Source organism: Rhincodon typus, chromosome 5 (genome assembly GCF_021869965.1).
Source record: "Rhincodon typus isolate 14 chromosome 5, sRhiTyp1.1, whole genome shotgun sequence".
Classification (NCBI taxonomy): Eukaryota; Metazoa; Chordata; class Chondrichthyes; order Orectolobiformes; family Rhincodontidae; genus Rhincodon; species Rhincodon typus.
In genome coordinates, this window is record NC_063336.1 from 110260660 (window position 1) to 110277945 (window position 17286).

Below are 17286 nucleotides of genomic sequence, written 5' to 3' on the forward strand. Positions count from 1 at the left end.
GGGTAAATAGGCATGATCTTTTCCTAGGGATGCGGGAGTCGAAAACTAGATGGCATAGGTTTAAAGTGAGGGGAAAGATATAAAAGGGACCCAAGGGGCGATTTTTTCACACAGAAGGTGGCGCGTGTATGGAACGAGCTGACAGAGGAAGTGGTGGAGGCTGGTACGATTATAATATTTAAAAGGCATCTGGTTGCATATATTAATAGGAAGGATATAGAGGGATATGAGCCAAATGTTGGCAAATGGGACTAGATTTATATAGGGTATCTGGTCAGCATGGACGAGTTAGACTGAAGGGTCTATTTCCGTGTTGTATATCTCTATGACTCTATGCCATTGTTCTTCAAACTGTCCACCTGAGGAGGAAGATGGAGCTTAGATTTTAGTATTTCAGAGACACCACCTGTAACAATGCAGAATTACCTCAGTACTGCAGTGAAAATCAACCTAGATCATGAACTCATGCCTCTGGAATAGAACTTGAGCTTGACTACCTGACGCAAAGGTGCAAATGATATCGATGAACTACAGTTATATAACATCCTATTGGATAAGCATCAGCTTTAGACTGAAGGAAGCAGATTTAGAGATTTTGTTTACATTTGCATCTGCTGGAAAGGGGACTGGGGTGGGTGGCGTGTGTGGAAGAAGAGGTTAAAAAATGTAAACACCAATATAAAAATTCACCCAATACCAAACTTATACTAAAGGCACCTCGAACTTTATATATTATCTGCACATTGGAAACTGTAATACTAAATGTACTTAGCTATATCAGTGTCTTGTAACCTATCAGATAAAAACTACAAAAGGAAACCATGTGATCTAATCATCATAAGGAAATTTTGGGATTCTGACTTTATGCTATTCTGAAAATTTATCTAACATAGCTGTCTAAGATTTTAAACTCAGTGTTGGATTACTCTTATGAATAACTTTGCAATTGTCTGCCTTTAAGAAATTGCAGGGTTAAGGCAAAGTAGCAATTAATGACTGTTAATTTTGCTTTAAAGATGTCAAATTATTTATGTTACTTTACATTGACTTAGAAAGGAAATATATCTGGGTCATATCTTGCCTGAGCAGGATACTTGCTAAAATTAACAAATGTGGGCAAAAACACTTCACCAGAAATTCTGTTAGAATAAAGGTCATATAAGCTGTGATTGCTTGTAGAGTTCAAGAATTAAAAGGTATTTTTAAGAAGAATTTTGATAATGTTAGCGAATAATTACACTATGTGTATCAAAGCATTGCACTTTATTCAAGTCATACACCTTACATTTAATTATAATTCCTGTATGAAGAAATTCATTATATTGCACTGCAAGAGACTGAAAGGATGTCGGTTGACATTTGCAATTCAAAAGACAGACAATATGATGGTCAAACCACAATTGTAGAAATGATACTCTTGCCAGCGAAGTGTGACTTTCAGACAGCAAATTTTGCAAAGACTTGTTATAATAAACAGAATGAATGTGTACATGCGGGCAGGGAAGGATACAATGTATCGATAATGGCATCAATTTGAGCCAATCGTATTAACTATGAAAAACTATAGCCTAATATGGTAAGGTAGTGGTACCCCAAGAATGATAACTAAGTCTCAGACATCACTGATGTGGACTCAAGACTGACTAAGCTCAACAGAACACAGCAAGAGAGAGGACCCCAATCAACTGGAGAATCACGAGATAGTAGGAACTGCAGATGCTGGAGAATCCAAGACAACAAGGTGCAGGGCTGGATGAACCCACTTCCTACAGACAAAGGGGGTAGCCATGGGTACCCGCATGGGCCCAAGCTACGCCTGCCTCTTTGTAGGTTACGTGGAACAATCCCTCTTCCGTACCTACACCGGCCCTAAACCCCACCTCTTCCTCCGTTACATTGATGACTGTATCGGCGCCGCCTCGTGCTCCCACGAGGAGCTCGAACAGTTCATACACTTCACTAACACCTTCCACCCCAACCTTAAGTTTACCTGGACCATCTCTAACACCTCTCTCCCCTTCCTGGACCTCTCTGTCTCCATATCGGGCAACCACCTAGAAACCGATATTCATTTCAAGCCCACCGACTCCCACAGCTACCTAGAATACTCCTCCTCCCACCCACCTTCCTGCAAAAATGCTATCCCCTATTCCCAATTCCTTCGCCTCCGCCGAATCTGCTCCCAGGATGAGGCATTCCACTCCCGTGCATCTCAGTTGTCCTCGTTTTTCAAGGACCGTAACTTCCCCTCCTCGGTGGTCGAGAACGCCCTCAACCGTGTCTCCCACATCTCCCGCACCTCATCCCTCACACCCCGTCCACGCAATAAAAACCAAAAAAGAATCCCCCTCGTCCTCACGTACCACCCCACCAACCTCCGGATCCAACACATCATCCTCCGACACTTCCGCCATCTGCAATCCGACCCCACCACCAAAGACATCTTTCCCTCCCCACCTTTATCCGCTTTCCGGAGGGACAACTCTCTCCGCGACTCCCTTGTCCGCTCCACACTCCCCTCCAGCTCCACCACACCCGGCACTTTTCCCTGCAACCGCAGGAAGTGCTACACCTGCCCCCATACCTCCTCCCTCACCCCCATCCCAGGCCCCAAGAAGACTTTCCACATCAAGCAGATGTTCACCTGCACATCTGCCAATGTGGTATACTGCATCCGCTGTACCCGGTGTGGCTTCCTCTACATCGGGGAAACCAAGCGGAGACTCGGGGACCGCTTTGCAGAACACCTACGCTCGGTTCGCAACAAACAACTGCACCTCCCAGTCGCGAACCATTTCAACTCCCCCTCCCATTCCTCAGACGACATGTCCATCCTGGGCCTCCTGCAGTGCCACAACGATGCCACCCGAAGGTTGCAGGAACAGCAACTCATATTCCGCTTGGGAACCCTGCAGCCCAATGGTATCAATGTGGATTTCACAAGTTTCAAAATCTCCCCTCCCCCCACCGCATCCCAAAACCAGTCCAGCTCGTCCCTGCCTCCCTAACCTGTTCTTCCTCCCACCTATCCCCTCCTCCCACCTCAAGCCGCACCTCCATCTCCTACCGACCAACCTCATCCCGCCCCCTTGACCTGTCCGTCCTCCCTGGACTGACCTATCCCCTTCCTAACTCCCCACCTACACTCACCTTTACTGGCTCCATCCCCGCCTCTTCGACCTGTTTGTTTCCTCTCCACCTATCCTCTCCTCTATCCCTCTTCTATCCGCCTCCCACTCTCTCCCTATTTATTTCAAAACCCCCTTCCCCTCCCCCTTTTCTGATGAAGGGTCTCGGCCCGAAACGTCAGCCTCTCTGCTCCTATGATGCTGCTTGGCCTGCTGTGTTCATCCAGCCCTGCACCTTGTTGTCTTGGAGAATCACGAGCAGTGTTTCAGAGTGAAGAGACTTTTATTTGTTACTTCATTCACAGGATGTGGGCATCTCCGACTATGCCAGCATTTATTGCCCATCACCAATTGCCTTGGAGAAAGTTGTAGTAAGCTGGCTTCTTGAACCACTGCAGTCCATAGGAGAAAAGGCTGTTGGCAAAGAAGTTCTAGGAATTTGACCAGTAAGAATGAAGTAATAGTGATATATTTGCAAGACAGATGGTGTGTTCTTGGAGGGGAACCTCAAAGGTGGTGATATATTTGCCTCTCTTGTCCTTCTAGGTGATAGAGGTTGCAGTGGCAGTGCAAGGGATGCCAATCAAATGAGTCTGTTTGTCCTGAATGGTGTCAAGCTTCTTGACTGTTGATGACTGAACCTCCAACAAGGTAAGTGGACAGTATTCCATCACATTCCTGACTTGTGCCTTGTAGACAGCAGACAGGCATCCGAATCAGGTAATGAATTCCTTGCCGCAGAATTCCTAGCCGCTGACCTGCTCTTAAAGCCACAGAATTTCCATTTCTAATCTAGCTCAGTTTCTGGTCAATGGTATCCTGCAGGATATTGATACTGGAGGATTCATCAACTAATAAGTCACTGAATGCCAAAAATATCAAGAGGAGATGGTTAGATTGTCTCTTATTGGAGAATTTTGCTGGAATTGCCTCCCTAATGGCATTGTGGGTCAACCCACAACAGGTGGACTGCAGCAGTTCAAGAACACAGCTCACCACCGCCTTCTCAAGGGCAACTAAGGACAGGCAATAAATGCTGGCCAGCCAGCAACACCCACGTCCCACAAATGAATAAATTTTTAAAAAATAGATAGTCACTGCCTGGTACTTGTGTGACATGAATGATTTTAAGTATCACAATTTTGTACTTATTGTGACTAACTTAAATTCTGAGGCGTGTGCCAATATTTATTCCCAGTAGTCTCACTAACCACAATAACTTCATGTTGTATCACTTCAATACCATTAAAGAAATGTCATGATATCCATTTATCGTTAGCAGTTTCACTTTAATTTCATTTGCCAAAGACCTATTATGTTAATGTGACCTTTCCTCAATGTGTCTTGCTCTCAATACAATGCCCTTAACGTTGCCAACCGTGGCTCCTGGTATTGCTTGCCACCCTGATACTTGGCACAAACACCACCTGCAGCCAACATTTCCCCAACACCAAAAACTCTGGGTTTGCCCCTACCTCTAACTCACTGGAATCATTCTTCCTATGCTCCCTTGGACTTTGCTGCCTGGCCTTACCTTTCGACCTCTGCTCCAACCTTTGCCTCCGGGCTGCCTCTTCTGCCGGCAACCATTTTCAATTCACATTTAAGTCCTGGGCTCTACCTAGTGGCAGACGTTTATCAGTACAGGTAGTACTGGGACCTCAGCTGATGTCTGCACTAACCAAATGGCCAATTTCTGCCACTGGATGGAGCCTGGTCAAAATAAAAGCATTGCATGTTTTCTTGCATATTGTATTCCTTTTATGTTTAGTTTTATGTTGAAAGTTACTTCAGCTGGGATGCACAGAGCTGCACATATATGACAACGTTGTCCAGATAAGACAGAGGTGAAGCACATGGTAAGGACAACCGAGGCATATATGATAAATAGTAGCACCCTAAGGAACACCAAGGAAAAGAGACACATAGATATCCATAACCACCAGTCCCAGAAGTGAATGGGACAGGTGGATAAAGTGGTTAGGAAGGCACATGGGATACTTGTCTTTGTTAGCTGAAGCATAGAGTTTAGGAGCAGGGATGTCCTATTGGAAGTGTTTAAAATGCTGGTTAGGCCACAGCTAGAGTATTGTGTGCAGTTCTGCAATTCACAATATTGAAGGGATGTGATTACACTAGAGAGGGTACAGAGGAGACTTATCAGGATGTTGCCTGGGCTGGAGAGTTTTAGCTATGAGGACAGGTTGGACAGATTGGGGTTACTTTCCTTAGAACAGAGGAGACTTCAGGGTTGGGGGGGGGGTTGGAATGATCAAGATGTTTAAATTTGCTTGGAGTGGGAATGAGCTGCATAGATAGGAAAAGACTTGTTTCCTTGTTGGTGGGATCACTGACCAGGGGGCAAAGATTTAAGGTATGGGGCATGAGATTTATATGGAAATGAGGAAAAGATTTTTCGCCCATGACACTTAATTAGTATTTAGATGTGCATTTGTGATGCTGAAGCATCCAAGGCTATAGGTCAAGTGATGAAATAGGGTATTAGAATAGTTAGGTACTAATTTTTGACCGATACAGTCTTGATAGACTAAAGGGCCTTTTCTGTGCTGTAGACTTCCATGACATTGTTCTGGGGTAAGATAAGCCCAAGGTAACTGAAATCTAGCTTTAACGTTGACTAATCTATCCTTCACAAAATTATTTTACTTAGTTGTGATTTTCAGGAATGCAACCATATTTTTTAGTTGAAGTCTTATTGTAATCTGAACCAAGAGTCCAAAACTGACTTAAAGATTAAAAGATGGGACAGTCCACACTTACAGCAGTGAAAATACAGTTTGACAATGGGTAATAGAAGCTGAAAAATAACACTTCAAATTTGGACAAACACTTGACGAGGATACACATCTTCAGTGCGATAACATTTTGAAATAGATTTAAATAAGCAACATGAACCCAGACAATTTAGACAGGTGAAAGGAGAAAAATTGAGGAAAATTATCCAAAGGTGATTAATAACAATAGCGGTACAGCAACAATGCCCAATATTGCAGCAGCCAAGCAGTACAGAACTGTGAGAAAATAGATTTCAGATAAAAATGTTGCAATGTTGATACTGATGTGATTTTTAAAGAAAACCATTTTATTCAAAGTAATTCCTTTTCCCTCTCTTTTAAATTCTATGGTCTCCATCAATTCAATCTCTGCTGACTCAGCATCGTGGTAACAAAAAAAAGAGCATGTTCTACACACATCAATCTTCCAACCAACATAACTAAAAAGGTATATAATTTTATTCTTGTTTGTGGAATCTTGCTGAGTGCAAATTGTGGCGTTTCTACAAATTACTATTTTTACTACACTGCAAAAGTAATTCACTGGTTATTAAGTACTTTGCAACATCCTGAGTCTGCAAAGGGCTTCACGGAAAGGAATGGTTCTAAAAATGAAAAAAAAATATGATTTTTCATTTGTTGTGTTCATTAGAAATAGAATAAACACCTTGTAATTTCTTCCTTGCTCCCATGGCGCTCTTGTTCTGTGCTGATCCTTTCTCTCAGTCGATTGATCTCCACATCAATACTTTTGGGAGTTCTGACGACCTCCAATCGCTCTGCATAAATCTGCTTGGCTTTAGCAATATTTTCCTGGAATAAACAAAATGATAAAGATCTGAGGAAGCTAAATAGGGCACTTTGCATCATAATCTCATCCCAACTACCAGATGCACCATCTATACACCTATGCAAGTGTGTAAGGAGAGAAACTTAAGTTTTTGTATCGTTGCGAGTCCAACATACAAATTCAAACCTCTCATTTCCTTCTCGGTTGAGCAATTTCTGCATAGGATAGTAAATTCAGCAGCACCATGCTAACTCGCACTTTCTATTCAAATATTGTCCACTCTCTGACATTTAAATAGCCAAAAGAATATCACACATTTTTTTAAAATCTCAATGAGTTTCACAGTGAATTTGATAATTCCTCTATTAGGCAGCTAATGATAACAGATTATAGTTTGGAGAAAATTATTTTTTGAAACAGAGCTGTGACATCAAGAAACTCCATTTGTCACAACCTGAGACAGGGGCCACTGCTTCTTAAAAGTGCAATTGGAAAAATACTTGGAGCAGGAATGATTTAAGGCTGTTAGACCACAGTAAGGCAGCTAAATTAATTTGATTGCTGAAACAAAGAGCTGGTGGACATGCAATAAACTGAAAAGTCTCCTTCTCTGCTATAAACATTTATGACAATTGCTCTCCAGAGTCCTGACTAAGCTTAGACTGTTACTGCAAATCACAACTCTGTGCTTATAACATCTCCTACTTTAAAAAAATCCCAGCAGAAATCTGACAGCCCCACTTAAATAGTTGTGTTGAGAAAACAGTACATTCTAACCGATGGCTATTTTGTATTATCTATCTTGGATAATTCTCACTCCTGATTTTGATTGACTCAGTAGGAGTAGTTGTAAAATCAGAAACAAGACAATAGGATAGCTATAGGGAGAAAATATCTAAATGTCAGCACAAAGTCTTTAGGACCAAATCCGATGGAGAGTTGCTGTTGAAACAAAACAACCTCAAAAGCAGAGCAAAGGTAACACCAAAACTTGAAATAGATAAAGTGGAATTCTGAGATATGAGTATATTTCACGGACTGGACATTTCAATAACTTTTGCAGTACCACAACAGTCATTTAGTTATTGCATTAGCACGTCATCTTTTTTTCCATCTTTAAGGTCCATGCTGACATAAACAGTTAAAACAGTTGAAACAGCAGAATGCATTACAAATAGCTAGAATTTAAACTGGTTTGGGTTTGTTGAGTATCTCATGAAATAATGCAAAATGTATAAATCAATTGGAAGGATGAGTTATTGATTTTCATCAAAATCAGGGATGTTTGAATTATATTTTCAAATTAGTCGCAACGTTTTATTAGCTTAATGTTACTTCAAAAGACACAGTCAGCTGGAGGCCAGTATTTTGAAAAGATATCTGCTTGGCAGAGAAAGAAGTCCTTCTATGGAATCTGCGTGTTTTGTGGCACCATTTTGAATTGCAAGTGTATCAAAATATTGCAAAATACAATGCGGCTGATTTTATGGAATTATTTTAGCACTTTTTCCTGTGTTTTCAGGACACGATAAGTCACACATCGCAGGATGGTGACGGGATCAAACTCTGATCTGAGTTTGACCAACACAAGCTCCACAGTAAGTTACATCCTCAGAATCTTTAGGTTATGGTAAGTTAAAAATTAAATTAAACCCTGAATATTTAAAATGTCTGAAGACAGGGTCAGCTTCAGCTGTAATGTAATTTGTGTAATCTGAAATTGTCTTGTCCAGAGAGCAGTGAAAGTTGAGTCCTAAATATAGTCAAGGCTGAGTCAGATAGATTTATGATCATCATTAGAATGGAGGTTTATGGAGGGGAAACAGGAAAGTGGAGTTGGGCCACAATCAGATTAGCCATGATCCAGCGCTGTGTTCTTTTATACAACTTAAAAACTCGATTGAAATATATCTTAAAATATTCAAGAAAAAATAATTTAAAATATTCATTACAGTCAAACAATGGATAAAATAGTTAAAAAAAATTAAGTATTTAAGAATAAGTCAAATCAAAATAAGGATGCAAAATTTATGTTAATACTTTCGTAACACAATGACTTTCCTTTTACAAAAGTTCTGATGTTTAACAAGTGATCACTCACAGAATGAAAAATCTGTGTATACCTCCAAAACCTTTTCTTTACTTTCCAGGTTCTCTTTTAGCTTATCTATTCCTTCCAAGTGCTCCTTTCTTTTCTCTTCATAATGCCTTTTATGATGTTTACATTTTCCAACTTCTGTATCAATCTTATTTAGCTCATCCTGTTTTGAAGAAATGCAGGTAATTTTAATACTGAGTAATTCTGTAACAAGTCAAGAAAAGTTGTAAAACTGTACACAATCAATTTGCACCTTAATTGGATCAGCTCCTTCAGCTATTAAATTGATCTTTTCCTTCACTTCTTTGTACCTTTGTTCAGCCTCATTCACTATCTTTCGGTGCTCATCCATATCTTTTCTGGCGTCTTCTAGCTTATTCCTGTCAGACACAATTCTGTGCCAGATATCTTGCACTTCTTCTTCCTACGTTTTGTTGTTTTAAAAATGAGGAAAATTAAGAGCAAATATAAGGGAATCAGTTCTCATCCGAACTTTTATGAATGATTTATCTTCATGCAATCTCAAGACACCAAAGTTCATTTAGTGCACTATTTCAAAATGTAACGCACAAGCCTAAACTAATTCAAAAAGGGTCAAGACACTCACCAATGTGGAGATGTCCACAGACTGTGGCTCCTCCACATTCTCCAAATCTGAAATTTCTAGCTTTATCTTTGTCATACTTTCCTAAACCAAAAAAAATGAACAATAAATATTCAAGGTCAATTTCCTTTTCATCTAGAAGTACATCCAATGTTTTGGTTCTAAATTTTAGTTACAAACCTGGATTTTCCTCTTTTGCATTTGTTTCATTTTCATCTGAGTCTCATTAATCCGAATTTCTTCTATTATTGACTGCAATCGTTGCTGAAAATGTGACAACTTTGCCATCTTGTTGCTCACTTCCATTTCCAGCTGACTGTAATATAGAAAATACTTCAGTGATCAAAGCATATTTCTGGAAAACAAATGATAGTTAACATAAATTTGACATTTTGCCTTTTCTCAGCTACACTCAAGTGCTGTACTACAAGAAATAAACTTTCTCATTTAAAGGCATATTCCAGTATATTATGAACTTTCAGTCAATACTTCAAAACTCCTGAACACAAACAAATCATTAAAACGGCCACCTCAAACCATATGACCATGGGAAATTTGAGCTCCAAAGCCTCCCAAATCTCAAGCAAATACTGAAATACAGACATTCACAGCCAGTGATTTCACATCTGTTTTTGATTAAAGATGGATCATCAACAAAAGAGCAATAGCATTTCAGCCAACCCATATTTCTGTTTTAACATTTAATAAAAGAAATATCAAAACTCAATGTTTGTTAGACAAGTGTGAATTCATCCCATCAAACTTTATTTCTAATATGACAGTTTTCCTCATTCAAGCCAGGCTGGTTGTATATAAAGCTGTCAAACAGCAGTACAAGATGTGCAATTAACACGCCACTCTTTTGAAAAAGGTCTTTAAACCTACCTGTCTGTCTCCTCTCCACCTATCTTCTCCTTAATCCATCTTCTATCCACCTCCCCCTCTCTCCCTATTTATTTCAGAATACCCTTCCCCTCCCCTATTTCTGAAGAAGGGTCTAGGCCCGAAACATCAGCTTTCCTGCTCCTCTAATGCTGCTCGGCCTGCTGTGTTCATCCAGCTCTACGCCTTGTTATCTCATATTATGAGAAACTCATTTTAAACGCTGCTTTTAGAGGTACCCTGTGTCATTCTGAAGTGGCCAAAACCAGCAGTCTCAAAAGATGGCACTGCCAGAAGTTCTGAGGAAACAATTTGAGTTCCACATTCTGAGGGATCAAGAATTCCATGAGATGGGCATGAAGGCTGGAGTCAATGAAGCAGAGCTTCCTCTCCTCAGCAGCTCTATAGAGTAGGTCTCCTCAGCAGAATTTCCTCAAAGCTGCATGGCCACTCCGAGGGTCGGTGCACGGTGTTTGGCAGGCAACACTGTTCCCAGCTTTGATTTGCATTTACCGTCCTTGGCAAAGGATGTGAAATTTCATTCAATGGTTCAGGGTAATGAAGAGTTGTCCCATTCTATCAAATTCCCTGTAAAGTAACGATTGGCCAGAGACCCTAGGTGTACTCGGATGAATTCATATTTAGCACCACTTCTGAGAATGACAGCAAGAGGGTAAGAGACTGAAGAGCACTAGTAAAGGACTAGTTAAACACAAACAAGTCACACTTCAGTTACCATTATCTGTTCAATATCTGCCTCGGTTCCAGGCTGTGGCGACTACAACTATTCCATTGCATGGGCATCTCTGCTGCAACAGTCTTCAGTTGCAATACTAACATACTGAAAACAGCACTACCCAATTCTTCATTCTCTAACGTTTCACAAAATTATCATTACAAATTTTTCAGGTTGTGGAACATTGTATTCATTTTAGCTTCTTCATTTGTTATGCCATCTTCACTCAAATAGTGACATACTCATCACCTAACAACTTGGAATCATAACTGTACAAAGACTGAAGGGAAGACTAAGGTGAAGGAAGGGAGGAAAAGTATTTCTTTATCATTAATTGATAGGATGTGGGCATCACTGGCCAGGCCAGCAATTATTACCAATCCCTAACTGCCCAAAGGGCAGGTAAGTGTCAACCACACTGTTATGGTCTTAGAGTCATATGTAGGCCAGACCAGGTAAGGATGGCAGTGTTTTTCCCTAAAGGATATTAGTGAACAAGATGGGTTTTTCCAACAATTGACAAATGATTTCATGGCCATCATTAGACTCTTAATTGCAGTTAGTTAATGAATTCAAATTTCACCATTTGTCATGGCAGAATTCAAACCCAGGTCTCTAGAGCATTACCAGGGTCTCTGGATGAACAGTGTAGTGATTATATCACTAGACCATTACCACCCCTAAAGTGGCAAGGTATGGAGGGAGAAGGGGATAAAGGACGTGCAGGACCTAATCGCCAAAGTATTGCGTACAGTTCTGGTCACACTACCAGAATGATGTGGATGCTTTGGACAGGGTACAGAAAAAGTTTACCAGGATGTTGCCTGGTATGGGCGATTTTAGTTAGGATAAAGGTTGGATTAACTGAGTTTGTTTTCACCTGCATGCAGGAAATTGAGAGGTGACCTGATGGAAGTTTATAAGATTGTGAATGGCATCGATAAAGTGGAAAGTATGAGGCTTTTTCCCAGGTGGAGTAACCAATTACTAGTGGACACAGATTCAAAGTGCGAGGGGTTAAGTTGAAAAGAGATGTGAGACGTACATTTTTCACATAAAAGGGCGGTCAGTGCCTGGAACGCGCTGCCAGAGGAGATGGTGAAAGCAGACACAATAGCAGCACTCAAGAAGCAACTGGGCGAGTACATGAATAGGAAGGGAATAGAGGGATATGGATCCTGTAAGTGAAGACAGTTTTAATATGGAAGGGCAAAATGTGTTGGCACAGGCTTGGAGGGCCGAGGGGCCTGTTCCTCTGCTGTATTGTTCCTTGTTCTCTTAATCATTAAAAGACCTATTGCTCAATCCTTCATATTTCTGAGAAGTTGCAATACTAACACACAGAGATTTACAAACCTGATTTCTGATTCCACATCACCACCCAAATATCTTGCCCTGTCTGTTTCTGAAGAGTAGTAGCGGTTGGCAAAGACCTGGTCACCTGCTGCAGTAAAGGCTTCTCTGCAGTTTGCAGGTGGTCTTTGCTGCTGCATAATTTCACGAGCTCTGCTGTTACTCTAGAAATGAAACAGCGTACATTTAGTGTCCTGCTAGAATTAATTTAGTCTAAACGGTTTGCTCGAGACAAATTCTAGTACATGCCTACTCATTGTTCTTTGAAGAGCAATGAAATAATCTGTTGTGTATGTTAGCTTCTGCTACTGTAATAATAATCATACATCTCATCCAGATTTGACCAGTGAGTTAATATTCCATATACTATAATACAGTTCCAAATAGCAGTGAGCCAAATCATTGATAGCAGTGAAACCAACTCTCACTAAGTAATGAAATCATAGTTTCTAAAAGTGGCATATAGAAGCAGAAATATATTTTTAAAATCCAGGACAAATAAGATTTTATGCAATTTATTTCATGATACATTTCTAATTAATGTATTAATTCCAAACTTCGAACAAATGAAAAGGAAGTCTGGTTCTGGTAGAAGGCAAATTCACCAAAAAAGAAAGTTGGTTACGATTTTCCAAAATCCATTGATGATAGAATTGTTCTAGCAGATATTAAGTTAGTAAATGTAAAAACACTATTCATGAAAGAGGAGACAGAAAACATGAAACTATGGAGCACTAAGCTTGATACAGTTACTAGGACGTTTCTACAACTTATGATGAAGGAAACCTAAACAAAGGACTTAGGAAATGATACAGATAGTCCCTGGGTTGCGAACAGATTCCATTTTTGAGTCTGTTTGCAAGTAGATCTGTACACAAGTCAAATTTGTAAGCATGAGGAAACATTTGTAAGTCATATTTTTAAAACTAATATTAATACATCCCTGTATGGGATCGTGCTTGTAATTTGGATATTCGTAAATCAGGGACACTCTGCAAATATGATCAGGCAAAGCCAATAAGCTTTTATGAAAGGGAAAGGTGAAACAGGCTTTTAAACAACATAAGTAGCTGAGATTCAATATGCTGCATTATGCAAAGTAAATCCAATCAATTTCAAACTTTTAAACAACCACAGCCACATGTGAAATTCTACAGAAAGAAAACTGCAAAAGATGAACTTACACTGATTAACAGGATTCTTTCCACTCCTCTCATGTCAATTAGACAGTTTGCCACCACTGGACTACTTATTTCCAAGGCATCAAGAACTGTTGGGAAATCTGGATGATGAACAGCTCTTCATGGAGGAAAATACAAATTCACAATTAATTCAGTACTATCGCCACAATAAAACTTTGAAATCAGTGACTGGAAAGAATGAAGAATAACAACCTTATAGATTAGGTCAGCAATAAAATTCTGCCCTCTATGAAATACAACTATGCAGTTTTTGACTAATCAAAACAAGATATTTGCATTCATTCTAAGAATGTTATAAAAATTTCACAATATTAATACATATCCACCTATCTGAACTGTATTAACAACAGGACTGGGGTACATAGTCCCATTTTCCTGCAAACTCATCTGTGTGGCTAACGCTTTAACAGACAGATGACATACCTGTTACAGCATAATCATTTATTTTGAAACTTGTAACAGACTCAAATGTGACTAGCAACAGCTATTGTACAATGCATTAAACCATGAGATATGGTCCTTTTTAAAATAAAACCCGACTGACAGAAATAGACAAGTGCAAGTATAGCTGTTGATAAGGAAGGCAAATGGAATTTTGGCATTTAATGCGAAGTGAATAGAATGAAAAAGTAGGGAAGTGTGGCTGCAACTGTACAAGACATTGGAGAGACCATACCTGGAGTATTGCATAGAAATTTGATCCCCTTACTTAAGGAGGGATGTTGCTATACGAGAGGCTATTCAAAGGAGATTTTCTAGATTTGATTCCAGAGATGACAGGCTTGTTTTATGATGAGAGATTGAGCGGTTTATGCCTATAATCTCTGGAAGTTGAGAAGAATGAGGGTAGATCTAATTCAGGTGTACAAGTCGCTAAAAGGGATTGACAAAGTAGACATAGGATGCTTCCTTATGTGGAGCAGTCTAGCATTTTTAGGGGCAGCAGTTTTAAAAGCAAGATGAGGAGAAATTATTTCCCTCGAAGTGTTGTCAGCCTGTGAAATTCACGATCCCAGAGGGCAGCAGACACTGGGACGAAGGTGAAGATAAATAGATTTTTAATTAGTTGAGGGATGAAGAGTTATGGAGAATGGGCAAGAAAGTGCTGTGAGGTAGAGATAAGATCAGCCATGGTTGTGTCAAATGGTGGAGCAAGGGGCTGAATTGCCTACTTCTGCTCCTAGCTCATGTTCTAAGTGCACAAATGTTATGTGGGGAATTTTATATTGTTGACCCAACGCTTCTCTGTAAAACATTTTTCGTGACAACATCTTAATGAAATATTAAACAGTTGAGAATTTCAAAACATACCTGCCCTTTACATTGTATACTTGATTTGCAAACTCACACACATTAATTTGGGGTCGTCTTCCTGAAGTGAAATAGCGTGACATCAAACTCTGTAGCACCTGCTCATCTCTGTAATTATCACAGCAAAATGAAAGCAGTAGTCCTTTCAAACAACTTTCAACCGCCAAAGCCAATTCAGGATATTTCAACTTGAAGCAAGCACCTAAAATAAAAAGGTAAAACTTTTACAGAGCAATTAACTTTGACTATTTCAAAATTACTAAGATTAATATGTTTCCAAGCAAACTCATCACAGTCATAACTGTTTACATCAGAAGAACTGTATTATACAATGGACAAAATAAAGCTTGAATATGTCAATACTTAACTCAGCTCATCACATTTGAAGTTTCTTTATGATGAAATGCATTGCATTTTACAGCACTGAGCAACACAAAACAGAAAAGTTTCATGTTCAATTTTTGCTCTAGTCCTCAGCTGGGTGTCTGTAGAAACCATACAATTCACCTAACCACCCCAAGTAGTACGTGAAAGTAAGTCAGGGCTTTTGCATGCATAATTTTGCAGTGATTATGAAAATATCAAGTAGTGTAAGGATTTGAGCAAACACCATTATTCACTGCTAAATGACCTCACATGTACCCCAATTTGACAGAAATAGGCACTTGGGTAAGCCAATAAAATGCTGATAGATTAATTCATGCCTTCAAAAGGAAGTAATAGATGCAAAAAAGATAGAAGAGCTAATTCTGATCTACTAAACTGATTAGCTGACCAGTGTTAATTAACGTAGTTAGAACTGCCAAGAATGTTGAATTCTATTAAATATGCCACAATAAACCATTCCCAATTGATAGTTAAAAACAAATATTGCTGAAGTGGTTACGCTCAAACATCACTCAGTTGGTTGGACAGCTGGTTTGCAATGTAGAGTCACGCCAACAGTGCGAGCTCAACTCCCTCACAAGTTGAGGTTATCATGAAGGATGCTCCTTCCCAACTTCTCGCCTCACCTGAGGCATGGTGACCCTCAAGTGAAACCACTAGCAGCTGTCCCTCTAATGAGACAGCGGATGTATGATCTGGTAAGACAATGGCGACTTTTATTCTTTTCCACTCATTCACTGCATGAGGGTGTCACAGGCTAGGCCAGCATGCATTGCTTATCCATAATTGCCCAGTTAAGAGTCAACCACATTGCTGTGGGTCTGGAGTCACATGTAGCCCAGACCAGATAAGGATGGCAGTTTCTCCGATTAAAGGACATTAGTGAACCAGATAAGTTTTTCTGACAATCAGCAATGGATTCACGGTCATCATTAGAGTGTTAATTCCACATTTTTATTGAATTCAAATTTCACTACTTGCCGTGGCAGGATTCGAAACTGGGTCCCCAGAACATTACTTGGGTCTCAGAATTAACCATCTAGTGATAATATCACTAAGCAATCACCTCCCTGTTTATTATGCCCAAGCAATAGAAGAAATAAATATTAATGGTCAAACCACAAACAGTAATACGAAGGATAAGAGGGATTAACTTTGATCAGATACTTTTCTCAATATTTATGACTTGACCCTCTTAGAAGAAAGAATCTTCTAAAGAATGAATCAGCATGTAGTCTTGCACAAAATAAATTGAAAGGTCTTGAAGTATTCGCACTGCATTTCTACTGTAGTAAAAGTCAACAGTAAGTGAAATGCAGAAACAGGTCATTCAAGGCCAATTAATCTGTTATTCTGTATATCATACATGAATAATGGCCCAAATTGCACATCTGTCCTGTCTCCATATGCCAACAAGTCCGTTCCTGCAATCAGTTATCTCACTAAGAGAAGTTGAAAGTCTTTATTTTAATTATTAACTCAATGAAATTGGGACCTTCTACACAGGTATAATGTTATAACATTGTACTTCAATAAGTTAAATTTAACAAAGTTTATATTCACCCTTTCTTAGGGACATCACTCCTCCTATTCCAGGATGCAGCTGGGTCACTCAGCATTAGCAAGTGATGTGAAATATCATGTGACATCCTAACAGATGAGACTAATAAGACGTTCCCAGTTTATACCCATTTTCTTCGTTTCATTTCACCACACACTGCTTAAACAAATTAGCTAGCTTAGATGCTTATCACATGGGAGCCAGTCTTTTTAGGTGTTCCATGCAGAAGAAATATTTACCACTTGCCCTATCCAGTTTGTCCTCCATAAACATAGTAACCCCATATCCTCGCTCCACAAGAATAATCCTGTTCAAGAGGTCAAACCAGCAGAACATTTTTGAGATCAATCCCATTACAAATCACTGTAGCATTTCTATGTGCATTTCAATAGTTTAATAGTCAAAAACTTATCTTGTTTGGTCATTCTGGTATTCAATC

The 17286-nt window shown here is 39.7% G+C and overlaps 1 protein-coding gene across 6 annotated transcripts in view; it reads right to left on the reverse strand.

Annotated features, from left to right (window-relative positions):
- LOC109918860 (structural maintenance of chromosomes protein 6) overlaps positions 1 to 17286 on the reverse strand; it is a 72044-nt gene that overhangs the window by 11132 nt on the left and 43626 nt on the right. For 5 of the 6 annotated variants that reach the window (XM_048596709.1, XM_048596710.1, XM_048596711.1 and 2 more), the window contains exons 15-22: positions 14900 to 15101; positions 13571 to 13685; positions 12390 to 12550; positions 9596 to 9731; positions 9419 to 9499; positions 9065 to 9235; positions 8837 to 8974; positions 6591 to 6736 (exon numbers count right to left, since the gene is read on the reverse strand). In XM_048596709.1, the coding sequence (XP_048452666.1) occupies positions 6591 to 6736; positions 8837 to 8974; positions 9065 to 9235; positions 9419 to 9499; positions 9596 to 9731; positions 12390 to 12550; positions 13571 to 13685; positions 14900 to 15101 (1150 nt within the window). Of the gene's footprint in view, positions 1 to 4682; positions 4842 to 6590; positions 6737 to 8836; positions 8975 to 9064; positions 9236 to 9418; positions 9500 to 9595; positions 9732 to 12389; positions 12551 to 13570; positions 13686 to 14899; positions 15102 to 17286 lie in introns of those variants that run through there. The other variant, XM_048596712.1, reaches the window with a different exon arrangement.